This window comes from Meles meles, chromosome 7 (genome assembly GCF_922984935.1).
Source record: "Meles meles chromosome 7, mMelMel3.1 paternal haplotype, whole genome shotgun sequence".
NCBI classification, from domain to species: domain Eukaryota; kingdom Metazoa; phylum Chordata; class Mammalia; order Carnivora; family Mustelidae; genus Meles; species Meles meles.
Genome location: NC_060072.1, coordinates 55,024,953 through 55,051,799, shown reverse-complemented (window position 1 = coordinate 55,051,799; position 26,847 = coordinate 55,024,953). Strand labels below are relative to the sequence as shown.

The following is a 26,847-nucleotide window of genomic DNA, read 5'->3' as shown; positions in this document are numbered from 1 at the left end:
TGTTAGCCAGTGGGGATACAATGGTGAATTACACTTGATAGCACCCTCTTGATGTAGCCCCAAAATAGAGAATTCCAGGGGAAAAGAATAGGTAAATGATTCAGGACACTATGAAATGAAGAAAATGAGCTTTTGTTGGACAAAAGAGCAGTTTATGAGGTTCTGACACGAGTTAACGTATGATAATCTCATCTCCTTTCCATAGTGCCTTGGAGAAACTTTAAAAGGAGGAAACACCCTCTGCGACAGGGCACACCTAGCCTAAGTGAAATCTCTCAACAGCACCACTAGAATTTATACCTGGCGCTGCCTGGATCCTATAGGCAAAGAACGCCAAATACTCCTACTAAATTCCAAAGAGGCGCTGGGAACAGGTAATAAAATAGTCCCTCTGGCCACGCATTTAGCATCACCCAGTGCATTCTCTAAAGGCCATGTGGACCCTTCAAACTGGGAATATGTTTATTCAGTGCTTTGTTTCTCTGTACCCCTCATCCCTGAAGCTAAGAGGGCTCAGTTGCTTCAGCTTTCACCAGCAAGAGATGCAACCCGAGCAGAAGGTAGGATGTGAATTTATTCTCTAACGTTTGCACTTCAATTTCCTTACTTGTGGATTATAGATAAAATTATCCGTAAGTTATCGCTTAGGAATAAGCAGCCAAGTAGAGTTAAGATTGTTTCATTCCTAAGTGTTGTGTCAGAAACAGTTTCTAGTACTTCATAAACGCTGAATGAATAAATAGAAAGGGGTTAAAAACAAGGGTATGGGGCAGAGAAGCGCCGCGTAATTCGGATCCCCTATTTTACTTCGCCCACAGGTCGGTTTCGGGTGTGGAGATGTCGCGAGGAAGGAGCCCCGCGGCCCGGCTCCAAAAAGGGCCCGCAGCGCGTGCTCCTCAGCGAACCCCAGGCTGCAGTGCGAAGCTTACCCCGGCTTTCCTCGCCTCTCCCACGCGGCCCCTGCGCGCCTGTCCCGGGCGGATTGGTGGCCTGGAAAGGGCATCGGGCGCCTTTAAATGCTAATGAGAGTCGTGCCCAACTCTGAAGCCAACTTTCCCCACCCTCTTCCCTCGCCCGCCCTTCCCTCCCGGGCCGGCGCGCCGCCTAGAAAAACTTGTGCGGGGCCATTTTTGGGGCAGTAAGATCGAGCGAGGAGCCCAAGAGCGAGCGCGCAGCCCGAGAGCTCGAGCCGCCTCCGCCGCGAGACCCCACCTCGGCCGCCGCCGCCTGCGCCGCGAGATCCGCACCGGCCTCCCCGAGAGCGAGCCCCGGCCGCCGCGACCACCAGCCGCGCTAACCGCCGACCAACCGCCACCGAGGTGCCCGAGTGAGAGCAGAGGAGGCGGCATGAGCGAGGCGGGCGAGGCCACCACCACCACCAGCACCACCACCCTCCCGCAGGCTCCGGCGGAGGCGGCCGCCGCGGCTCCCCAGGACCCCGCGCCCAAGAGCCCGGTGGGCAGCGGCGCGTCCCAGGCCGCGGCCCCAGCGCCCGCCGCCCTCGTCGCAGGAAACCCCGGTGGGGACGCGGTCCCCGCAGCCACGGGCACCGCGGCCCCCGCCTCTTCAGCCCCCGCCGGCGGCGAAGACGCGGAGAAAAAAGTTCTCGGTGAGTCAGGCCGCGGAGGGTGGGGGCTCTCCGAGTGGGGCCGGCGGCCGCGGGCGGCTGCGCACGTGCGGGCAGCTCCCGGCTGCATTTGCCAGCGGAGGGGCAGAGTGACAGTCGGGGTCCTGGGCGCCGGTGGCCGCAGCCCGCCCGCCCTGCAGAGGCTCCCGGGTGAGCGCGCGGCGCCCTGCGCTCCTGTGTGCCCCGTGCGCGCCTCTCCCGTCCCGGGCCAGCAGGTTGGGGGCTTCACTTTTGTCACCTAGGCGCGGGCACTGTCAGACATTCCCGCAGTGATGAATACCTCGGTCCAGAGAGGAAAGGAGGGACGGTCTGGGAGGGTAGGGATGGATGTGGATGTAGGGGAGGGACAGACACGTGGGACGGGGACTGTGGAGCCCTTGCTTGGGATCTGGGTGAGGTGAGGATTTACCTCGGGGAAAATTGGGGGAGAGGGGCACAGGGAGGGCAAGGTGGAGAGGCTTCTTGGTGAGAAGGCTCAGGTGTCTGTCCCGGATGCCCTTCCCACATGGGCATGGGAAAGACGCCATGCTTCTGGCGGCCACATGCCGGCTCGGAGGTGTTGCAATCCTCTCCGGGAAACTTGGGTCTTGGTCCCACGTCCTCCCTCTGCCCGCTGCTGCAAAGAACCATTCCTTGTTTGCCAGTCGCTTACGCGTTTTCTTCTCCCCGGACTGTGGGAATGCGCTTGGGGCAGCAGCTGAAAAAACTAAGTCGATAGGGTGGGTATGACGTTTGTTCAGAATATCCTTATCTAGGGACTTGTAACTTAGCAAAACAGATGGAAAGATGAGACGTTCGGGTTGGTGGGGCAGAGCAGTGGAAAGGGTTTGTGCGGTCATTGTTGATTTTGTCGCTTATTCAGCCTTCTGGAGGCTGAACGAACTCCCAGTGCAAGGCTTTAAGCAGGTGGGTGGTGAATAAACTGAAGGGTGTGTGCTTATGTCATTCACTCTCTTTTTTTAAACAGGAAAGTTAGGAGATGGTGTAGGATGCTTCAGAGCAATTTCCAGTATTTGGGGTGGGGCATGTTTGATCTCTGAGTCTTGCCTACCCAATTTCTTAGGAAGAAAATTGAAGGACTAAGGTGAAGAAAGAGTAATACAGTACCATGCCCTACTCCCCGCCCCTTTACTTGTTCTTCCAGGGCTTTTACTCAGTTACTGGGGGTACATGTTAAATGTAACCTGTGTAGGTTAAGAAACAAAATTACCCTAGTTTTGCTGGACTGAAAGTTACTCCAGTCTAGTCAGTGTTGTATTGAGATATTGTTTCCAACAAGTGTTTCTTGGAACATTTCCATGCACAGTGTCTGAGAGAGACAACCTTGGGGTTATCCAAAGAAGTGTTAAGGTATATTCTTAATATTCATAACTTGTTTTAGTACACAGGAATGTTTGCAGGTTTTCACTTGATCCTTGCATCCTTTAGGATCTAAACTAAACTGCTGGATTTCAGACAGAAGCAGATCTCTTTAAAGATGAAAGGAACAGATAAATTAATTAATTTTTCTTAACCACCAACTGCTGTTAAGCCTCTACCACATCCCAGGTGATCATTCTGGAGGTCTTTCATGTTTCCACTGTAACTTCAACTCTTAAAATGAAGAACAGCCTTCCGCGTGACATTTCGACACTGTTTGTCCCTGTCCAGTGTGTTCTGCCATCTCCTCTCCTTTGCCAGGCAAACACATGGGTGCCTAAAATGTGCCAGGCACAGTGCTGACTGAAATGGAATCCTGGTTTTGGATTCTCTCATTCTAGTTCCTACATACAGTCTTTAACTTCAGTGGATAGCCAGCCATAGGCCAGAGAAAGTAGTTTACCTGAGTGAAAGAAAACTCTCCTAATAAATATCCTGGAAGCCATATGGTCTTCCTCTGTACATGCATGCCCCTCTCCCTGCCTTCCCTCTTTGGGTATGTGAAGTGAGTTTATGATTATAAAGCAAGAGGTGTGCATGGATGTTGGATCCCATGATGTTGGGAATATTTGTGGAATTAGGACATTTTAAAAAACTACTTTGAGTAGTAAAAATGGCCTTCAGCCTGGATTGAAGTTAGATTGGAAAATTTCATCTTTTTTCCCAGTAATATTGCCTTTCTAATCAAGATCATTCCTTTGACAGTGCTAGACATCAAATACGAAAATGAATCAAACAGTTCTTGTCTTCATATTTTTCCAGGTCATTAATTTTTGGGCAAATGAAAGGAGGCACAAAAAGCCTATTATTTGAAATGATGTGTAACTTAAAAGCATATGATTTATCAAAAATGAGCCTCTTCTGGGGCGCCTGGGTGGCTCAGTGGGTTAAAGCCTCTGCCTTCCGCTCAGGTCATGATCTCAGGGTCCTGGGATCGAGCCCCGCATCGGGCTTTCTGCTCCCCAGGGAGCCTGCTTCCTCCTCTCTCTCTCTGCCTGCCTCTCTGCCTAGTTGTGATTTCTCTCTGTCAAATAAATAAAATATTTAAAAAAAAAATGAGCCTCTTCTGTGTACAGTTAGATCTAATACATGTTTTTTTTTTCTTTGACCTGTTGCTCTAATTAGAATGGCCTAAAACTGAAGATTACAGTGGTTCAATCTCTGCATTGGAGAGATCTTTGTTACTTGGACATAGAGCTGAAGATTGCTTGTCAGTGGTGGGCTGAATGACTTTGGAGGCATAATGAGTTTTTTTCCTTTCTTTTTTTCTTCTTTCTTTCTTTTTTTTTTTTTTTTTTACAAAGAGAGCTAACATATTTCTTTAGGCATATCAGTATAGCAAAACTGTGGACAGCATTTGCCCACAACAAAGCAAGCTCTAATTACTATTTTAGTCTTGAATTTAAAAACTGAATCCTTATTGTTTATCCTTGGAAATTATCAACTTTGTATCTCATACAGAGGCAGCGTGGATTGTTGTTACTTTCATTCTCTACTAAACTTTTTTTTTTTTTTTTTTTTACCATACTCTTATTGTCATATTTCCTGTTTCATTGAGTCTTGATAACTGCTCTGTGTATTTCCTGAACGTAGGCGTTTCCTAGACATTCTGAATTTAGCATTCACAGTTGATTCAAAGGAGTCTTCTCGAATTGTGCTTGATGGCTGACAGATGAATCTCTGAAGGGCAAGTTATATGACCATAGTATTTGTTTAGATTCTCTTGAATTCTGTTGAAGTCTGGTGTTGTACAGAAGTTGTCCTCATGATGGAAAGTGGAGGCAATCAGGTTAAAGAGGGGGATTTTGTAAAAAATGCTGAGTTTGACTCTCACCAACTGCAGAGAGTAGGGTAAACAATGAAACAGAAGCCCAAATTCATCACTATGGTTTGGAAAGGCCTGTTACATCATGTCTCCGGGTGGTGAGTACAGACTGGGATTGAGACAGCATCGATTCTATTATTACTCTTGACTCCTCTGGCAACTACACAAGATACTTTATATCTTTGTAGATTAGCTACAAAACAGTAGCTTTGTAGGAGCTACCAGATTCACTTACTCAAGTTTGCTTTATATGTCAAAGCTTTATATGTCAAAATGTGAAAGTGCTGTGTTGGGGTCATTGGTACTTACTTAACCTTGTTTATCCGTCTACCTTCTCTTTCATTGTGACCTTCTTTTGCACTTAGAAAATTTTTTGAGCATTGGGGCGCCTGGGTGGCTCAGTGGGTTAAAGCCTCTGCCTTCGGCTTGGGTCATGATCTCAGGGTTCTGGGATCAAGCACCTGCGTTGGGCTCTCTGCTCTGCGGGGAGCCTGCTTCCTCCCTCTCCCTCTGGCTGCTTCTCTGTCTACTTGTGATCTCTCTGTCAAATAAGTAAATAAGAATCTTTAAAAAAAATTTTTTTTTCAGCATTAAAACTTGGATCCTAAAGAGTATTTTTTGTTTGTTTTTTCCTTAAATAATGTTTCCCAGTTTTAATTACTACAGAATTGTGTAGACTTATGACCACTATTTTATGGCTTTACTGTAAAGTTTAACAAGGAAGAGAGGTTTAGTCTTCTGAAAAGTGTTTTCCTTTGATAGCTTCCCTTGCTCCGTTTTCTTTTCCAAATATATTTTAGATTTAAGCCTTTAATGGTTTCCTCAGGTATGTTTAGGCTTTATATAATGCTATCAAGACCTTAGTGATATGAGCTTTATCTCTTTGTAGGTCAGATACTAATTTATCTACTTAATCTTATTTTAGCCACCAAAGTCCTTGGCACTGTCAAATGGTTCAACGTCAGAAATGGATATGGATTTATAAATCGGTATGTGTGTATATCTCCATATATGTTTTAAATGCGTGCTTACTTTATGGCACCAGGAGTTTATAAATCTTTACCATAGTTTTAAAAAGGCTTATATGTAAGTTTGTTTTGTTTTGTTTTTAACTGATACCTGGAGTAAGTTTTAAGATTTGTAAGTACTGTCAACATTCTCATTTCTAAGATACTGGTATTGAATATTAATTAAAATACATTTCCAGAATACTGATAAGTAACATTTTATAAAATTCAGTCACTAAAAGAAAAAGGGTGAGGGAGATAAATGAGAAACAGGAAGGGATTTAGGATACTTGGGACCATATCCATAACTTCACAGATGGAGAAATGGAGTCTTAGACTGGTTAAGCAACTTTCCTAAGGTCACACAACTAGTGAGTAATTGAGCTGGATCTGTAACTCAGGTCTGGCCCAAGTCCTGTGTAGAAAGTGTAGTGTTTTCTTTAAGTGATGGTAGCTTCTAACCACATAAAAACAAGAACATAACTGTAGGCTGTTGGGAGTATGGGGATATTTTACATGATATTGTTATTTTTCTTTGCCCCCTTTGTCCCCACCCTTAAAAAATTCCTTAATTTCTTCCTTATCTGATTTGGTGGGGTGGGGCGTGAGTTAGGGCAGGAGGGATGGGGGGGTGCTGTTTTAGGTTTCAGTGTAAGGAGAGCCTAGTTCACAGCTGTGCCCTGTCCTTTTAACTGTCTTACTTTGCTTTACTGGGAGGGAAATCGCAGGCTCTGATTACATTCCACGTGATTTAGGACGAGATGAGAGGGAAGGGATGTTTCTATAGAATCTGCACATTTGGATCTAAGCACTCTGGTAATATGGAGGAGTAAGACAGGTATCTTGCAGGTTTGAAAGTTTTTCACAAGGACTGATTCCAAGCATCTGAGTTGAGTTGAGAGATTAAACAAGAATTTATGTTGTCTTTTTGAAGTCTTGGAATCTAACCCCATAAAACCATCTGTTCTTTTAAGTATTTCCATATATCTAGTACTTTTGTTTGTGAACTTTTTTGTCTCCCAACAGAAATGACACCAAAGAAGATGTATTTGTACATCAGGTAAGAGGAATAATAAATGTTACATTTGCTGTGTGAGGAGAGGGGTATCTGTGATCTGTCCTTGTCTTTTTTCCAAAATGAAGTCCTATAAACTATTACTCTAAACTCTTTACTGTGCTTTTATTTTTTTTGAGGGAGCTCATTTCCACATTTTTAAGATTGGCAGATAAACTCTTCTATCCCATGATATTAACTGTTTTTTAGTTTTTATGTTTGCAGTAATATTCAAATGGAGTAATAATAAGTTAAGACCAGTTTCTAATTTTAAAGCCTTTGAGGCCTTAACAAAAGTTTGTTTCCGTGTTAGCATCTTATTTTGCTGACTTTGTGGTTCCTCAGTGTTTGGCTGGAACTGATTTGGCTTTTGCCTGGGTGGGTCTTGGTTAAAGCCCTTCTACCGGAGGAACTCTACTTGAGGTAGATAAAGCACAGCAAAGCAGATGGTTAGAATGTGTGTATCCAAGACATGAGGAAACTCCCCAATTCCCAGGATAGTCCTCAGTCCTGTTAAAATGAGGCATGGTTAGCACATCTCCAGGTCAAAAGGTCCACATTCCCTTGGATTCGAAGGAAATGTAGAAAACGGGTAAAATATGGGAACTGCAGGCTTCTCTGCTACTGGTATCTTTGTCTCTCTTTACATTCCTGGCCTGGGATGCTATTTATTTCATCGTGTATCCTGGACTTGTTTTACGATGTTGGTTCAAAGAAGATATGCCTCCCCTTGTTCTTTTTATATATTTAATTTTTCAGTGACTTGTCTCAAAGATGTGGGAGCTCTTAGCATGTAACAGGAAGGTATAGAGCCAAGTACCAGCACATTGACCTGCAGGGCTGTCAAGCGGCTGGTTTTCTGTTTTTGTTTCCTTCTGTTTGGTGTTGTCGGTGGCTTTGAGGTGGGTGTGGTGACGGGAGCTGGGGATATCTAAGATTAAGCTCTCTAGTTGTGGTTTCTCTTGTTTACATTTCTGCTTGACTGGATATATATCAGTCGTACCTAGATAAGGTGAATGGATTTTTGTTGTTGAGATACAGTGACTTTTGAAGTCGTAACAGACTGAAAGTGTTGCTTTTAATACCTAGAAGCTAATAAATAGACTTTTTGGGTAAAGAACTCTTTTGTGTCTGGTGACTGCTGTAGTAAAAGGACCTCCCAAGTTTCTGTACTGGTGGCCAGCATCACTAGCCTGCAAGCATATGACCTGATTCCAGCCCCCATGAGGTTGTGTGTGAGTCACCTCGATGTGTTGAGACCTGCCCAGTTTAACAGGAAAAAGGGAAGGAGCCGGCAGGGAGGGGCTGTTTTTGGAATGGCTGAATGTTCTAACTGTGGGTGCTTGTATCCTGTCCTGAGCTGCCTTTCTTCCTCTGTGGGTGAGGTCTCTGCCCTATTGGCTCATTTTTTTCCCACCTCCCTCCCACTCGAGTAAGGGAAGGGCTGGATTACACATGCCTAATCGCTTTATAAAATAAGGTTGACCTAGTTCCACAGAAACTCGGAGCCCCTTTAACTATTTAGAGATACCAGCTAAAGAAATGGAAATTCATTGCAGAATTGTTCTCTCCGTTCCACTGACCTGAGATAGGGAGAAAGGGAGGCCTTTTCATAGGCAGGTGTCTCCTGCAGCATAATAGCTTCATGAACCTTTTAATGCATCATCAGGGAATGTGTGTGTAGGGATGAGTGAGAGATGAATGGTGTGATGGGGAAAATATTGAATAAATATCATACAGTACAGGGATATGCATTTCTACCATTCACTCCCCCTATACTTTCCCCATCAGGCTGTATCTTTAGGTCTTCTGCTAAGTCACTAACCAGGCTTGTGTTTTCTTATCCATCAAAGTAGGGGTGGGGGGGTTGGGGAAGAGGCCAGATTATGATGATCAGTAATGTTTCATTCTTGAGGTAATTTTGTGTATTCCGTCAGAAAATGATCCCTCTGGCATTTTTAAATTCCTTTTTTCTATTCTTCATCATCCCTCCTCTTTTCATATGTTTTACAGTTCCTCTTGAAGTTAGCAGATTTTCTTGTCTGTAGAAACCTCTCTACTGAAATATGTAAGATTTCATCACGGCATTTTCCCGCCCAACCACTGATGGATGTTCAGTCTGAATCTTAGATGCTTAATAGTTTGAGGGAACTAATAGTATCCAGTATCATGATCGGCTTGTAACAGAAGTTGTGGTAACTAAACACTGTTTAATCCATCTATCAAGAAAAATTTCAGAAGATAGCATGAATCCAGAAAATAACATGGAACATAGTTTTATGATGGTTTTTGTTTGTTTTGGAGGTCCAGGTTAGTGGGAGAATAATTTTTAAAAAGTAATTAATAATACACACAGTAAACTTGAAAGATGAAATCTGTGGCCAGTATTGATGTATACTTCATTTAGAATTTTCTGTTCTCTTGACAGACTGCCATCAAGAAGAATAACCCACGGAAATATCTGCGCAGTGTAGGCGATGGAGAGACTGTAGAGTTTGATGTGGTTGAAGGAGAGAAGGTGAGAAAATATTGTGGCTGGGTATCAGAGTGTGCAGGCCTGTGCTTTTCTTGCATAATAAATGGTGCCTCAGCTCCTTTTGAATTAACATTCCTTTGGATTTTTGACAGGAAGAAGTGACTTTTAAGTAGAAAAAAATTTTTTTAAAGATTTTATTTATTTGACAGACAGAAATCACAAGTAGGCAGAGGCAGGCAGAGAGAAGGGGGGTTGGGATGCAGGCTCCCTGCTGAGCAGAGAGCCCAATGCAGGGCTCCGTCCCAGGACCCTGAGATCATGACCTGAGCTGAAGGCAGGGGTTTAACCCACTGAGCCACCCAGGTGCTCCTAAGTAGAACATTTTTGATTATTGAATATCATTATAAATGTTCCTTGACTTGTTATAAAAGGGCATTTTAATTTCTCATTTAATAAATGATGAACCCTGTTCAGTTATGGAGGGAGAAGCTAATTTTTCAAAATGTAAAGGAAATATTTTGTTTTGCTACCAAATATATATTCAAGTATAGATTAAAATTTAACTTTAATCTCTGTACCCAACATGGGCTCAAACTGACAACCCCAAGATCAAGAGTTGCATGCTTTACCAGCAGAACCAGGTACTCATAACTTTCATAGTATTCAAAATAGATAAAAGTTGCTTTGGGGAGAAAGATTTTTATAAGTATAAAACTTCCATGCTCTGATTTATAAGCACTTCTGCACAAATAATACACATTAAAGAATGCTTTAACCTCAATAAAAGAAGATTCAAAAAATTATTTTAAAGATTTATTTATTTGAGAGAGTGTACATGTGCACACACAGAGGGATAGGGAGAAGCAGACTCCTCACTGAGCAGGGAGCCCGATACGGAGTTCGATCTAGGACCCTGGGATCAGATCATGACCTGAGCCAAAGGCAGACACTTAAGTGGCTGAGCCACCCCAGCACCCCAAGAAGATTCAAATTTTTAAAAAAGATTTCTTTGTTTATTTGAGAGAAAGAGCGTGTATTGTACATGCACACACCTGGGGCTGGGGGCAGGACAGGGAGGGGGAGGGAAGGAATCTCAAGCAGAGACTCCCCACTGAGTTTGGAGCCCATCGCGGGGCTCGGTCTCATAACCCTGAAAGCGTGTCCTGAGTCCAAATCAAGAGTCAGACTCTTGACCAACTGAGCCACTCAGGCACCCCCCAAAAGATTCAAATTTAACATAATCACTCTGTTTTCTCTTTGGCATGGATTTTGGAAAGCCAGAAGCATCTCGGTAGACTGCATAACAGCTTTGGTCAGATCAGGAACCATACGAAAAGTTAATGGTTCATCTTGAAATATATCTACAGAACTTTTTTTATACTGTTACATATTTGTTCCAGTATTAGTAATGTCCTTTATGCTTTGTTTTTAATCAGCAGTCTATTACAGATATCAGTAAAATAATGTAGAATCAGAAAACATTTTAAAACCATATGTGGTATAACTGCCATGGTAGCATGTGACAGCTGAATTAGAAACTGAGAGAATGACTAGTGAAGTACTGTGCAGGTGCTCTTTCCACTTACATGCACATCATTTTGTGGTCCACATTCTTAACAGCTCTCAAACTGTTTTGCTAAAAGAGCAAAAGTTACTGCATTTAATAGAGAAATTTAAATGATTTCTTTACCAGTGTGATCCTTAGGCTGTCTTGCAAATCTAGAGTTTCAAGTCATCCACCAGCAAATGCTGACCTGTAGTGATTTCTGTTAACCCACTGAACACTTAAAACTGTGTGTTGCCAGGTTATTTTTACCTTGTATGTTTTCAGAACGTGAGGTTTTACAAATTGATGTAGAGTGTGAAATAGACTGTTTGAATCTCTTGTCTGAATTTTTTATGTTTTTGAAGCATTATTTTATCTGTCCATTTGAGAAGGAGAATGTTAAGTCTGTCTCAAGGATAATAAGGAGGGCTAAAGTGGCACTACATTTGTGGAAAACTATGTCTTGCTAAATCAAGGACTCTTTTCTGTTGCTGCCAAGATGGGAGAAGTTTCCCTCTCAAACACTCTGTGCTGGACAGAGCCATCTGAGCCCATGAATAGCTATTCTCCTAGTGCCTCTTAGAATCATACAGGTTTCAACATTTTTCTTTTTTTCCTTTTTAAATGAAATATTTATTTGAGACAGAGAGAGAAAGAGAGAGAGAGCAGGAGGCAGGGGGAGGGGCAGAGAGAGGGGAAGAAGTAGACTCTTCACTCAGGGCTCAATCCCAGGACTCTGGGATAATGGCCTGAGCCGAAGGCAGACACTTGACTGACTGACTGAGCCACCCAGGCATCCGTTTTCAATATTATTCTAAGAAGATAATGTGTCAGTTATTTTCCTTTGAGGAACATTCTTCCTGGCCTGGCATTATTTCTTTTATAATCGTATTATATTTACCAGTTTATGTTCTTAAAGAGGTACATCCTGTCTTGAACTTAGTATAACCAAACAGGAAGGAAAAGTTGAGGTTGTGTGAGCAAAGAAACTACATTCTAATCAATACACCAAGCACCTTGCTCACCATTTTAATACCTGGGTGTATTTTTTTGAGGTTCTGATAGGAATTGTGAGTATGTTCTGCGAATCCTAAACATTCTGACTGTCCCAGGCTGTTTTTTGGGGGAGTGGGGGGGGGGGCGGTGTTCAGCATCTTTTCATTTTGAGGCCATCTTTGTTTATTTTCTTACTCAGGGTGCAGAAGCAGCCAATGTGACTGGACCAGATGGAGTTCCCGTGGAAGGGAGCCGTTATGCTGCTGATCGGCGCCGTTACAGACGTGGCTACTATGGCAGGCGCCGTGGACCTCCCCGTAATGTACGTTGTCTCTCTTCTTAAATGGTGATGAAAAAAATTTTCATGTCTAAAATTAAGTGTGCATCCTTGGAGCAGATAGATGTATCTTCTCTTGGAGGCACAAAATGATTTTTCTTTTTTTTTTTTTGGGGTGGGAAATTTTTAATATCCACCATTTTTCCATAGCCAAAGGTCTTTTTGGATACCTGCCATACAGAAGTTGTATCAGTTTGTACAAATTTGGCTGCAAGTAACAGACAATTATCTTTAAACAAGAAGGCTTAATTAAGATAAGCTGTGCCAGTGTTGTCAAAAGGGCTTTCTCTTTTTTTGGCTCTTTTATCTGCCCAGAACCTAGTCATGTGGCATTTACTGGCAAAGGGGAATGGGATTTCCATGATTGGTATAAACCTGTATAAACCTGTTCTTGTTCATCTCTTGGCCCTAGCACTGTTGACCTCTAAGAAAATAAGTGTTTGGTTGGCAAGGGAGAATGACTGAATAGCTTGAGAATAGGCAAAAAAAACTCTGCTGACCACAGAAATACTAATTTGCTTTGACCAAGTAACTATTTTATTTAGTGTAGCATTTCCCCATTATTTTTTTTTAATTTTTTTTTAAAGATTTTATTTATTTATTTGACAGAGAGAGATCACAAGTAGGCAGAGAGGCAGGCAGAGAGAGTGAGAGGGAAGCAGGCTCCCTGCCAAGCAGAGAGCCCGATGCGGGACTCGATCCCAGGACCCTGAGATCATGTCCTGAGCCGAAGGCAGCGGCCCAAACCACTGAGCCACCCAGGCGCCCCTCCCATTATTTTTAAGTGAAGAAGCAGTAAGTAATTCTCCAGATTTTTAGTTCTTTAGATTGGTACCAATCCAGGTGAAAGGGTTTACAACCAAGTCTGTCTGCAGCTTACCTTAGAAGGCTCTTTTTAAAGTACTTTCAAGGCATTCAAAAAGAATCCCATTCATTTGTAGTCATGAGGATCCCATTAAATTTGAGTCATTTTTGATGTTTTAAGAATTATCACATAGGATTGGCGCTACAGAATAAAACTGAAGATGCTTTGTGAGCACTAGATTGTGGCTGTGTATATTATCCAAGAAAAGCTTTTGAAAAATCTCACCAGAATAAAATGTCCCCATGCTTTGGTAGGTTTACATCTTTCTGCTTATCTTAATGCTTTCCCTCTTCATTCTCTCATCTTAACACCCTGCCCAAATTGGTTTTTATCAGACACTTGTTATTTAGTTTTCTGTTTCTGTGGCCGGAGTGTGTATTTTTCTTTTTTTTTTTAATTTTATTTTACTGTTCTCTAGTTTTTTTGTTTGTTTGTTTGTTTTAAGTTTTTAAATTCCAATTAGTTAACATACAGTGCTGCATAAGTTTCAGGCGTATAATACAGTTATTCAACACTTCATACACCCCCAGTGCTAAACCCGACCAGTGCCCCCCTTAATCCCATCCCCATCATCTGTTTCACCCACCCATCGCCTCCATCCTCCTCCCTAGTTCTGTTATTTTCTTTCACATATTTTGCTTATCCTATTCAATTTTTAGTAAAAACCTATGCAGGGGTAGAGATAGGAAGAGTTACTATAACATTTATTATCTCATGTTAACTTTGTCATGTTCATCAGATTCACAGAACTCTAGTTTTGATGGCAGTTGACCCTTGGATAACACGTGTTTGAATTGTGTGGGTCCACTTACCTGCAGACTTTTTTGGTGAATACAGTACAGTAATGTAAATGTATTTCCCTTATGATTTCCTTAAAAATACTACTTATTCTTACTTTGCTGTAAGAATACAGTATATCATATATATATCCATATAAAGTGGGTATTAGTTGACTCTGTTATCATTAGGCTTCCAGGCAACCATAGGCCTTTAGTTAAGTTTTGGGGAAGTTAAAAGTTTTGGGGCTTTTGACTGCATGGGGTTGGCACCCCTAACCTTCACATTATTCAAGGGCCAACTGTATTTTGATTAGTAGGTTAATTCAGAAGTAAAAATGGTAGAAAAACTTTTTAGTGAGAAATTTTTGTTTTCTTTTTTTTTTTTTTTTTTTAAGATTTTATTTATTTATTTGTCAGAAAGAGAGAGCCCAAGCAGGGGGAAGTGGCAGGCAGAGGGAGAAGCAGGCTCCCTGCTGAGCAAGGAGCCAGATGTGAGGCTCTATCCCAGGACCTGGTGATCATGCCCTGAGCCGATGGCAGCCGCTGAACCGACTGAGCCACCAGGCGTCCCAAGAAATTTTTCTTGAAAGACTTTTCTCCTTAGCTGGAAAGAGCATGTTTGGCAACGGCAGTGCCATTATTCTTATTTTATAAAACTCTTAATGAAAGATTTGGCTGTAATAAATAATGATTTATGCAGTCTCACACTTAACTGTTTTGGTGTATATTTTCTATGCTAGTATGTTTTTATATAGCTGGGCATTGTGTCTGATGCAGGTTTTATGAAGTGTAGAATGGCTTGATTTTTCTGAAATTAGACTATAGTTGAGACTTCTCTTTGGGAATTTAGTTACCCATGTGGTGGTTCTGGAGGGTTCTAAATCTTAAAGAAATGGGTCATTATTTTGTTAGTTTTTAATTTATTCATTTTTGAAAACTATAGTTAAATTTCTCTTGACTACCTTTGGCATTTGCATATCTTTATCCTTTAAAAGATTTGAGGTAAATTCTTTGAGGGGTATTTGGCTGTTTGTTTTTTAATATAAAACATTAGTATTTGATAGAAAAAATATAAGGTCAATAGTTTCCTTTTTTAATAAGACCTATATTTAGAAACTGCCTATATCTGTTATTTACTATTATAAAAGTACAATTAAAACTTTATTCCAAAACACATGAAGAGAAACATGCCATAAGTCAGTGGTTCTCAAACTTTTTGGTTTTTAGACCCATTTATATGCTTAAATGTTAATGGACAATCCCAGAGTTTCTGTTTATGTGTGTTTATATGTATCAATATTATATTAGCAGTTAGAGCAGCTACTTAAAAGATATTTAATTGATTTAAAATAAACTCATTACACATAAATATAAGTAACATTTTTAATGAAAACTTTTTAAATTGAGTAAGAAGCATGATGTTGCTTATATTTTTGCAAATCTCTGATATTGGGTTTGGTAGAAGCCAGCTGGATTTTTGTATCTCGTTCTACATTTAGTCAGCTAAGAGGTTTTATGTCATTGTAGCTTTTTGGCGCCCCTCCACATACCCATGAGAGAGGAAGAGGGGAAAAGGCAAATAGTGTCTTAGTAGTGTTACGAGAATGTTCGAATTCAGTGCCTGTCTCCCAATTGGGAAGGTTTCGAGACCCTGTGCACACTTTGAGAACTGATGCGGGATGGTTAGACTCTTAGGACAAACCTATTGAGAATACCACAAAGTATTTTTTTTCTTCTTGCTTTGTCCTGACTTCACCCCAGTGGATGGCAAATCTTGGGAAATACTCATTTGGCAGAGCTAATTAGTATCAACCTTGTAGTTGTTTTTTTGGGGGGTGGTTGATCAACAGATAGTCACCAATTCTAATTAGACAACTGCTAAATTCATTATAGATTGCTCTTGCTTCTCTGCTGCTTGGTATTTTATCTGCACAGACCTACTTTGATCTCAGTGTTGTTTATCCCCGGTAATCCCATGATAACCTGGGTTAAATGCATTCTGCCTGTGTAATAGAAGGGATTATTCTTTTGGGGGGGATTTTTTTTTTTTTTTCTTTTGGTGATACTCATCCTAAGTGGTATTCTGTGGTTCTGTCCTTGCCGAAACTTCTTCTGAATCTCTGTTTCTTTGCTTGCTAGTACGCTGGGGAGGAGGAGGAGGAAGGGAGCGGCAGCAGTGAAGGATTTGAGCCCCCTGCCACTGACGGGCAGTTCTCTGGGGCCCGGAGTCAGCTGCGCCGCCCCCAGTATCGCCCTCAGTACCGGAGGCGATTCCCGCCTTACCACGTGGGACAGACCTTTGACCGTCGCTCACGGGTCTTTCCCCATCCCAACAGAATGCAGGTAAAATTGCACCTGGGACTTGTCTTCAGCAGTCCTCACCCCTCCGTCCTTCCTCTGCCTCCTCTTCCTCCTCCTCCTCCAACATCAGCCGCCGGGAATCAAACCTTGCTTGTGGCTTCCTGATGCTGCAGAAGCTGGGGCAAGGCCTTTAGTGTACGTTTCCAGAGCAGCCATGCTAGTAATGGTACCACAAGCATAACCACGAGAGCCATGCCTGTACTTGGGCACCCTGGTGAATAGCGTGCAGTGTAAAGTAGAGACACAGATGGGTATGCATTAAGAGCTTGAACTCTGAAGTCGGCAGACCTGGATTGGAGTCTTGTCTCTGCTGTGTGAATCTGTGAGCTTTCAAGAAAACCAGTTTAATCCTCATCCATTAAATGGGGGATAATAAGGTACCTCTTCCGTGGATTTATGATGATTAAATCAAGGGTAAAGATTTTAGTGCACTGCCTCAGGATAGATGAAATCTCTAAATAAATACTAATATTGTGAGATGGCATTGATTAAGAAAACCTAATGTAGATGTGGAGATTGTTGATTAGTTATTGATTCTCCTTTTTTACTGAAAAATACTGATAACAGCTATTGTGAACTTGACCTATAATTAATAAACTTGTACCAATTTCACAGTCCCCAGGAAATTTGGAAGACTTGGGATAGGATATCATTTTTGCTATCACTCACTATAATGTCTTCCTCTTCGTGTCCTTGTTTTTTGTTTTCTGTTTTTCCACTAAGTGTTTTGACTGAACACTCTGTTCAGTCTGTTCTTTGCTACCCATCTTCTATCCCATCACGCATGACTGTGTTCTTTCTACATTGCTTCTTGTTATTTCCCTTCCACTCTTTAACAGCTGTCCCTGACGAATGTGCTAAAAATAACCAGTAGACTTGCATATATGGAGAGATTGGGTCCATGAGGCATAGTAGGTTTCTTTAGGGCAGCACTCAGGGCTTCTAGGAAATGAGAACAGGAAGAGTCAGTGAGATTATAATACCCATTTATTTTTAGGGCATTAGTTGTACTTTCCTGAAATAATCTTTCTTAGTATTTAGCACGTCCGTATGTGTCATTTTTTTTTTAGAACATGCTGGTTCTTTTTTCTGTGTTTTTAAAATAAATCGTATTTCATCTTAGGAATTGAAGGTTCAGAACAAAATGATTCTTCAGTGCTAGGGGGAGCAGCATTTGCACAAGCTGGCTGAAAACTAATTTTGAGAAATGTATGCTTATTCTGATAATTGCATAGAGTTGTTTTAACTTGAGCTGAATCTCTCATCCATTCCATATATGAAATAAAGACTGTGCTTAGATTCCTTCAACATCTTTTCCTTAACAGTCTTTCTAATGCAGATCTGCTTAGGCAATCAACAGCATCAGATGAAAATCCCTAAAACTCTTCCATACACCTAGGCTGCCTCCAGGTTGATGGTGTAATGGCTTAAAAGTGTAGAGAGATCTCTAGGATGCTAAAATTCTTGAGGTGGATAGAAAAGTGTTTGCAAACATTTTCTACGACATAAATACTGAAATTTATTGGACACAACGGGGGAAAAATGATAATATACAGGACAATAGTGTTTCCCTTATGTACAAAGGACATGTATAGCATGATATATCAGTGACCAAATGACTTCTTTTTAAAGATCATATTCTAGCTTGATTTTAATTTAATTTGCACTTGGAAGTTAAGTAGAGCCAGTCACTGAGCAAAGAGCAGCTATTTGTGGTCTTTGAGAAAAGAAGTGTATGAGAAAAGGGCATATAAATTATTTGGCATTGACCACGTGACAGATGTTTGAAATCAGTGCTCATTCAGTCTTCCCTATAGCTTTATAAAATTGGCAGTAGTTTCCATATTTTTTACTGGTGGTGTTACAAATGAAGAGATTTGAGTATTTTTAAAAACTGGCAACTTTTGCCTACGGGTGCGTGGGCAAGAAGTTGTAGAGCTTGATTTAAACTCAGTTTCTGATGATGCTCTTCCCATCTTACCATTCTAGTAAATTCTAATCCTTCATACATGTTAATTGCTGCTTCTGTCTGCTTTTTATGAATCAAAGTTCCTGGGGGAGAAGCAGCTTGGCTTGTTTAGAGCACTAAAGGGAGGCTTGTGTGGTTAGGACAGCTGTGAGGGAAGCTGCAAGGGGTGGGAGGTGAGATTAGGGTAGTAGTTTAGAGCAGATCCAGCCTGCCTGGTAGACTGGTAAGGACTGCTGACCTGCTCTAGATGTGACAAAAAGCCAGTAAAGGGATATAAACAGGGAAGACACGTATTTAAGAGCTCATGGGACTATTTGTGGAAGCTAGACCACAGGAGGCAGGAGTGGAAGTAGGGAGACCGGCTGCTATAATCTCCCCGTGCAGAGCTGGTCACGGCATGGATAGGAATGCTAGTAGTGGTGGAGGTGTGCTGAGTGGCCAGATTTAGAAAATGTTTTAAACCCAGAAGTGATGGCATTTGATAATGGAGTGAATGTGTGTTGTGAGGAGTAAAGGATACCCCTGTGGCTTTTGATTTAAACAAATAGAGTAAAACTGAAGAAAGATCAGTTTTGGGGGAAAGGTAGAATTCATCTAGAGATCTCCCCCTACCATCCCTCCTCCACATTAATTTTCCTTGGAGATGTGAAGTAGGCAGGAAAGTAAAGCACAGTCAAGAGGGATAACGTGGCTTAAGTTAGGAAGGCGTGTGTCATTTTAGATTAGGTGGTTGTCGAAGCCTTTGGGGTCATAAATGAAGGGCGGGAATGAGTCTGTCAGGTACTGGGAAAGGCCGGGATCGGCAGGGACAGAGACCTAAGGGAGTCCAGGGGTGTGGGGGGACTAGGTGGAACTTCAGAGTCATAAGGACTTATTAAAAGGCCTGGCCTGGGATGGTATTAACTATCAAATGAGTGTTGGTTGAAAATTGATCCTTGGACGGAGTCCTGGGGCACACTGACAGTGCAAGACGAGGAAGATGAAGAAGAACCACATAGGGAGAACATACTTCGAGGAGGAAATACTGTGTTAAATGCTGTTAAGCATAGGAAGTTGGGCTGAGAATTGATTACTGGGTTTGGTAACTTGGAGGTTAGTGGTCTGGTAAGAGCAAAAGTCTGGTTAGAATGAATCGAAGAGTGCAGTGGCTGAGGAAGAAAAGGTATTAGATTCTCCCTTGAGGTTTCTGTGGCGGTAGCGTTAATGGTTTTCTTTTATGTGTGTGTCTGTAGAGGAACTCAAGTGGGGCAGTAGTTGGAGGAGGATATGGGATCACAGCAAGGTTTCATTTGCTTTTTGTTTTGACATTTAGTGAATTCTTTCCTGGCCTCCCTAACCCTTCCCTCCCCAACAACTTACTCCCAAAGCCATTATAGAAGGTCGAGTCAAATGTGCTTTACATTCACACCCCCCCACACACATATAGGTGTGCAGCTCATACTGTGTGTGTATCGGTATATATTACCATGTGTGTGTCTCCTGTTTCTGTCTACAGAGACGGCCTGAAAACAGAGACTCCTTAATAACACTGAGCGTACCTGGTCCCTGTTTTTTCATTTCTAAATACCATGCTCCAATAAAAAGAAGCTCTCTTGGAGAAATGGCTGATTTCAGAGCTGGGCCAGAGAAAGTACAATGTGAGCCCGGAACATCTTGTTGTGCCAAAAAGCAAGAAAGTACTCAAAGAATGTTGGAGACATGTCAGAGGGACATGAGCCAGCTTGAAAGGCTTCCCATTGGCCAGTAATGATAGTAACAGATATAACTCATTGAATAAAATAGAAAACCATGAGCCTATACAGATATAAATACGTAAATGAATATATTGAGGATTTGATGAGGAGGGAAATACTTACAGACTTTGAAAGTACTTCTCCAAATCCTCATTAAGGACAAAGAGAGAAAGAGTAAATTTACCGCAAAGTAGCCTTGGCAGATACGACCTTAACTACTTCTGAAAGTGAACATTGTCAGTAACGGTACAAATTGAAACCATATGGCATCCAGCAGGATGCAGTGAGAAGAATGCTGTATGACTTCTATGGCTTCTCTGCCAAAGATGCACAAGCTAAATCATGAGGAAACACCAAACAGCCCCATATTGAATAAAATAACTGGCCTGTAATCTTTAGAAGTGTCAAGGTCATGAAAACCAAGTAAAAATGGAAGAACTGTTCCAGGCAAAGAGACAGCTAAATTCATTGCATGTTCTGCGTGGGTCTTTTTTGCTTTCAAGGACATTACTGGAACAACTGGTGAAGCTTGAATGGGTTCTGAGGATTAGGTTCTGTCCTTCCAACTTTTCTGTAAGTTTGTGATTATTTTTTTAAGCATTGCCAAGTATGGGTGCTATTTTCAGCCTGTTTTGTGTGCCTGGATAAAATGAGGGTGTAGAGAAGAGGGAAAATTATACAGTGAAGGGGAGGAGGGGATAACAAGTCAGAGTGTTCGAGGTAAGAGAGGAGTTGGCTTTGGACCTGAGCATGGACCAGTCACCCAAGGGTTAGGAGAGAGGAGAAAATTACGGTAAATGCAGGTATGTGGGCAGATTGGAGAATGAAAGAATGTGGAAATTCTTTGCTGACTGTTTCTCTTTCTTAGTGAAATATGGAGCAGAAAGGGTTGTTAGTGTGGAGGAAAAGAAAGTTGAGATGTGACTGTATTATAAAGAATTCCAGAGATGTCTTTTGGGTTTTGTCATTAGTGTCTAATCATTCCTTTCTCTGGAAGTTCTACAGTAAATAAATTTTATACCCCCAACCTAAAATAAATTTATCATCAAGAAAGTGTAATTTTATTACTTTTTAAAGGGTATACTTAAATAACACAAAGAGACGAAAGGAGGAAATTAGAGGTGAAGGTGTAGTTAAGAGGTGTGGGAAAACCTTCGAATGTAGAAACCATGAATGGTTGAAGGAATACCCTGTTCATGTAATCAGTGGGTCTGAATTGAAAAATGGAAAAGATTCTCATAGGTCAAATGTGGTGTATCATTGTATTTCCTTTTATAATGTAGGGTTTTTTTTTGGTAAGAGATGAATGGGATACTTCAAAATGTTAAGTTAGTATTATAAAATAAGGTGATCTGTGATAGGCAAAGGACTGTTCTAGTGGAAAGCTTTTCTTTGCTATCATTCATGAAGATCTAAATCAGTAAACAGTTCACTGTTAAAGTTGATGGTTCTTGGCTTTATAATGAAGCATCTTTTTACTTAAAAAGATTCTGACTTAACTGTGGGTCTATGTCTCTTATATCTGGTAGTATGACATTGATTTTCAGTTCTCACTGCCTTCTTGTAGGCTGGTGAGATTGGAGAGATGAAGGAGGGAGTCCCAGAGGGGGCACAGCTTCAGGGACCGGTTCATCGAAATCCAACTTACCGCCCAAGATACCGGAGGTATGTGACGTTTTTCATTAACGACCAGTTAAAGCACTTGTGAGTACAGTGGATGAGTGTTGTGGGTCTGTTTTATGGATCTCTTATGTATTTAGAAGAAGTAGCTGCAACCTAAGTTTTGGGGAACTCTGCAATAAGCTTTCAGATGGCCGTGGGACATTTCCCCCCAACCTAACGAAGTATTTAGGTGTTTCTGTACCAAATATTATTTGTATTTGTTAACCTTCATCGCTTCTTGGCCTTTTGGCTAAGATCAAGTGTATTTGTTAACTTTCATATGGTATGAATTAATACTTAATTTTTTTATTATATTTAATGAAATAAGCAGTAAATTAATTGATGGGTGATTACTGGTAGAGCTACAAATGGAGGAAGGAGTGAGTGCCAGGAAAGTATTTGGGATGTTGAATTCGGATAACCAAGGCAGTGTAGGTATTAAGTCAGACTACAGATCAGATTGTGTTTAAATTCCCATCTTGCTGGCAATTAGGACCTGTGTCTCCTTTTGAATTTCCTGGACACTTCAGACTTATACCAGGTCTCTTAAGATGGAGATTTAAGAATATTTTACAATTTTTAAAAGTATCAGTGAATCTAAGATAATGGTACCTGGTATATAGTAAGCCCTCAGTAAGCATGAAACATTGTTACTACCAGTGATGTTCATATTAGTGAAGGAGTAGGTTGTTTGTGCTTTATCCCTTGTGAAGACTAAGTTGGGCTAGACTCCTTAAGATCCTTGTAAAGCTCTTTATATCAGAAGCCTTCCTGTTCTTCTCCTGGTCCTTGATGTGAGTGAAAAAAGTGGACCTTCACTCCTGATTGACATTGACACCTTGAGGTTTGGCAATATGGGTTTATTGAAAGGAGAGTAAGTCTGTCATTTTGGGATAGGATTTGTACCACTGTGTGTCCTTTTTCCTCGCAAGATTCATTCCAGTTTTAGACATAATCACTCCTAGTGATTAATTACTAAGGACTTTCAAAAATAAGAGACTTCATGGAGATGTCTTAAGGAGAACAGAAAGGAGACAGTGGTAATGTCGGCTCCAGCTCTGTTGATCCCTGGCTGTGTGTGATCTTGCGAAAATTACATTTGGCCTTTGTCGACCTATAAAAAGCAGCATTCCTTAGGGTTCAACCAAATACGTGCCCTCTCTACACTACTCTTGATATTCTCACCATAAATCCAGTTTCCATAATTGGCATTGAAATGAAATATTTAACACCAAATCATCCAGCCCAGGCTCTGGCACATGGTCATATGAGTTTTCCCCCATGTGTAATCCTGTAGCCTCCACTAAAGTGTTCAAGGAGGGCAGATACCAGACACCACTTTTCTTTATAAATCTTCCTGTCCTCGGGGCCTGGCCAGTGCCTGGTAGGATCCTGGTGTATGTCCAGTGTAGCTTTGGTCACTACAAATCGATATTCAGAGGAAAAGGGAAAATAGTGAAAAAAACAGGTTTGTTTTTTTTTTTTCACAGAAATCTCGATTCTGTTTGCTGCATTAGCCTGTGTGTAATTCTTGCAATAAATACTGATTCGTTGACTTAATCTTAATTTAATCTTAAAAAATAAAGATTGTACTCGAGGCCCCCTATCCTTTGTACCTATGCTCTTTTCCTTTTGTGTTCTCTGCTCTAGAGGCCCTCCTCGGCCCCGACCTGCCCCAGCTGTTGGCGAGGCTGAAGACAAGGAGAACCAACAAGCAGCCAATGGGCCAAACCAGCCATCTGTTCGCCGTGGATACCGACGCCCGTACAACTACCGGCGTCGCCCCCGTCCTCCTAATGCTCCTTCCCAAGATGGCAAAGAGGTAGATTGAGACAGCCGGAAGAGGTGGTGCCGGATCATCCTTAATCATGTCAGGTCCTATGTAGTCTTCCAGCCTGACTGTGGTTTTAGAACCTGGTAACTGATGGTTAGCATTTTTTATAAAACGTCATTTCTAATAACATTTATAGGAATTTTATATCCAGCACTCTATATTTCGTATAGATGATAATGTATTTTTAATATATAATATATATATTTTTAAAGATTTTATTTATTTATTTGACAGAGAGAGAGAGAGATCACAAGGAGGCAGAGAGGCAGGCAGAGAGAGAGGGAAGCAGGCTCCCTGCTGAGCAGAGAGCCCGATGTGGGGCTCGATCCCAGGACCCTGAGATCATGACCTGAGCCGAAGGCAGAGGCTTAACCCCCTGAGCCACCCAGGCGCCCCAATTTTTAATATATAATATTTTGTGTAAGACCTATATCTATATAATATATGTTATGGAGAGAGAGTGGCGTGTACATAACACAAACAAAACATTTGAATTTGTTTAATTAATATTCTCTGAAAGAATTATGCATACTAATGGAGATTCAGAATTGACATGTTTAGGACTCTCTGAACAAAGGACAGCATTTAGAGAGGAACCTCTCTAAGCACGGATTGAAAACAGTTGGGTATCAGGGACTTTTTGTTGTGGACAGTGGTGGTGCTGCTCTGTTGTCCTATATGGGCCTTCCTTCTGTGGTATCGGTTTTTGATTCTACTTAAGAATAGTTAATTTTGCATGGTGATTTACCCTCATAAGCAGCAAGATGCTAACTTTTGAGACCTTTTAGTCTTAAACTTTGTCATTGGACAAATTGTCCAATTGTCATGTGGACCGATTCATTCCTGACCTGTGGTTTTGTTTCATGTTTGAGACCAAGGCAGGCGAAGCGCCGCCTGAGAACCCCGCTCCAGCCACCGAGCAGAGCAGTGCTGAGTGACACCAGGCTCCCCAAGCACCTTCACCATCACCAGGTAGGATCCCCCAGGCTTCTGGCCTGGACGGGCTCTGTGGCTCCTCTGGGCCCACCTTGCGTCTCCTTGAGAGTTCTGGAGAAGAGGAATTGTCATGGTTAAATATGGGATTTGACCTTAATTTGCTAGACCCCTGGGGGTGTTAACATTCTGACAGTTAGTGAGAGTATATATATATATATATATATATATATATATATATTTTTTTTTTTTTTTTTTGGACAGTTTTTAATACTTATACCTCTTAAGAAAACTTTGGAAGTTTTACCTTTGTGACACCTACTGGCCAGTTTGAATGAGATTGATCTGCAGAATAAACGTAGAGTGTTTTTTTTCTTCCCTTTGATAACCAACAGAATTTTGAGGCCATGCAGTAGACTGTGTGAGGGCCAGGGCCAGGGGGTTTCTGTACTCAGTGCAGGGTCTCCTACGCATTTGCTGGATGCTACCAAGTGGTTTGTTTATCCTCTACCTGGGCAGTGTCTGCTGCTGATAAAACAGGGTGCCAGCTAGACTTACTCACTACAGTTCTGTCGAGATTTAAGAGAGAACAGGTATGAAGGAAGGGCTTGAACTGGGTGTGGTAAAGCCAACCTCTGGGTGAAGGTCACCTTGCGTCTTTATCGATGTGTTCTGCTTTCCTGTTTTCCTGGTGAAGACCCTGGAAACTTTATGTAGTGAGAAATATAACTGGAAAGACTGACCCAATTATGAAGCCACTCTTTTTTTTTTTTTTTTTTAAAGATTTTATTTATTTATTTGTCAGAGAGAGAGAGAGAGAGAGAGAGAAAGAGCGAGCACAGGCAGACAGAGTGGCAGAGGGAGAAGCAGGCTCCCCGCGGAGCAAGGAGCCCGATGTGGGACTCGAACCCAGGGTGCTGGGATCATGACCTGAGCCGAAGGCAGCTGCTTAACCAACTGAGCCACCCAGGCGTCCCTGTGAAACCACTCTTAAAGGAATTTGGAAGCCATGATAGTAGTTCTCATTTTGGGTTTTTTACCTGGTAACTCCTGGGACTTAAATTTCTGAGTATTTCTTGGTTGTTGCCCTTTTCATTAAATAAAGACTTAGTTTTTAGTTAAAAGAGATTGTTAAACTCGTAACCTTGTGTCAGGTAAACATTTGTTATGCTGGGTATGTTGTATTTTATCTCTGGGTTTTGTGGACAGTGTATCAGAATTAAAGTTCCTATTTAAATTTGCTTGCATTAACTGACTTAGAACTGTGTTTCCATCATTTGGCTTCATACTTCTACTTAGTAACATTATTTCTAGGTCTTCTAAGGAAATAATCCAAAATATAGGGAAACAAATATTTCTACTACCTGTAACCTAACCTTGGGAAAGGGCTTAGTTTGGGGGGTATATTCATGTTAGGAAATACTGTGCAGCCACTAAAATGATTATGAAGAATTGGTGATACTGTAGTATCATTTATTTGAAAAGGCTTCATGATGGTAATTTTTTCTTAAATAATTTTATAAAATTATTACTACCATGTATTGTATGTTCTGGTTTATAAAAATTTTTATTAAATGTATACTTTACAAATTTATAAATGCAAGGATAGATTCCGTTTAGAGCTTCTGAAACACTGTTTTTTGAATTACATTTCGCCTTTTTATTCTTCAACTTTTGGTCATTTTGTCACTCTTGGTTTTAATTTTTTTCCAGGTGACCTAAAGAATTAATGACCATTAAAAAAAAGTAAAGCAGAAAGCAGAACATGACTTTAACCAACACCAAAGAAACATCCAAGCAATAATGTGGAAGACTAATAACCAAGATGTGGACATTAGAATGTTTACTATTATTCTTTATGAAACAAACAACTACAAAAGGAAAACGTCAGCCAATTTTTCTAGCAGGCTGAGGTCCCAGGAATGCCTGCACAAACGACAAGAGAGCAACCTCCCCAGTTTCAGCAACCACTAGGTTTATATTTTTTTCCTGGTTTTTACTGTTTTGGTAATATGAATTGAAAGAAGAAATATTAATACCACGTGGGGAGAACCCCAACCAAAGGAATCTGAAATATATAGTAAAGGCTTTTTTTTCCTTTTTTGTTCATTTTGGATGCTGGTGCTAAACTTCCAAGTGTCGTGATTTAAAAAGAAATTTTATGCCCTTTTTATTTATTTCTAGGATGAGGGGAGGATAACATTTTTGCTTTCTTATGTGACTCTTTAAAAATGTGCAGTATGAAGTTCCTCAAAAATAAAATTTTTACCCTTGAAAGGAAAAAGGTGTATGACTGGAGCATGCTTTTCCTATCTTAGCATTTGTTTTGTCTTTTCACACTACATAAATCACATAATAGTAAACTCAGAACCAAACGTAAAGGTGCATGAATGCTGTTTGATAAATGGAGGCATACGAGCTTGA

At 41.3% G+C, this 26,847-nt stretch overlaps 1 protein-coding gene across 2 annotated transcripts; it reads left to right on the top strand.

The window, feature by feature from the left end:
• Window positions 1–1,070: 1,070 nt before the first annotated feature.
• YBX3 (Y-box binding protein 3) lies at window positions 1,071–26,707 on the top strand. Of its 2 annotated transcripts, XM_046012955.1 has the most exons (10): window positions 1,071–1,609; window positions 5,797–5,860; window positions 6,905–6,938; window positions 9,361–9,450; window positions 12,150–12,272; window positions 16,071–16,274; window positions 21,562–21,659; window positions 23,307–23,478; window positions 24,363–24,462; window positions 26,137–26,707. In XM_046012955.1, exons 1-9 carry the CDS (start codon window positions 1,348–1,350, stop codon window positions 24,426–24,428), a joined length of 1,113 nt encoding a protein of 370 aa, XP_045868911.1. In that variant the 5' UTR covers window positions 1,071–1,347; the 3' UTR covers window positions 24,429–24,462; window positions 26,137–26,707. The 2 variants fall into 2 exon arrangements, with proteins under 2 accessions (XP_045868911.1, XP_045868912.1); XM_046012956.1 differs by lacking the exon at window positions 16,071–16,274 and having other exon boundaries at window positions 1,074–1,609.
• The last annotated feature ends 140 nt before the right edge of the window (window positions 26,708–26,847 follow it).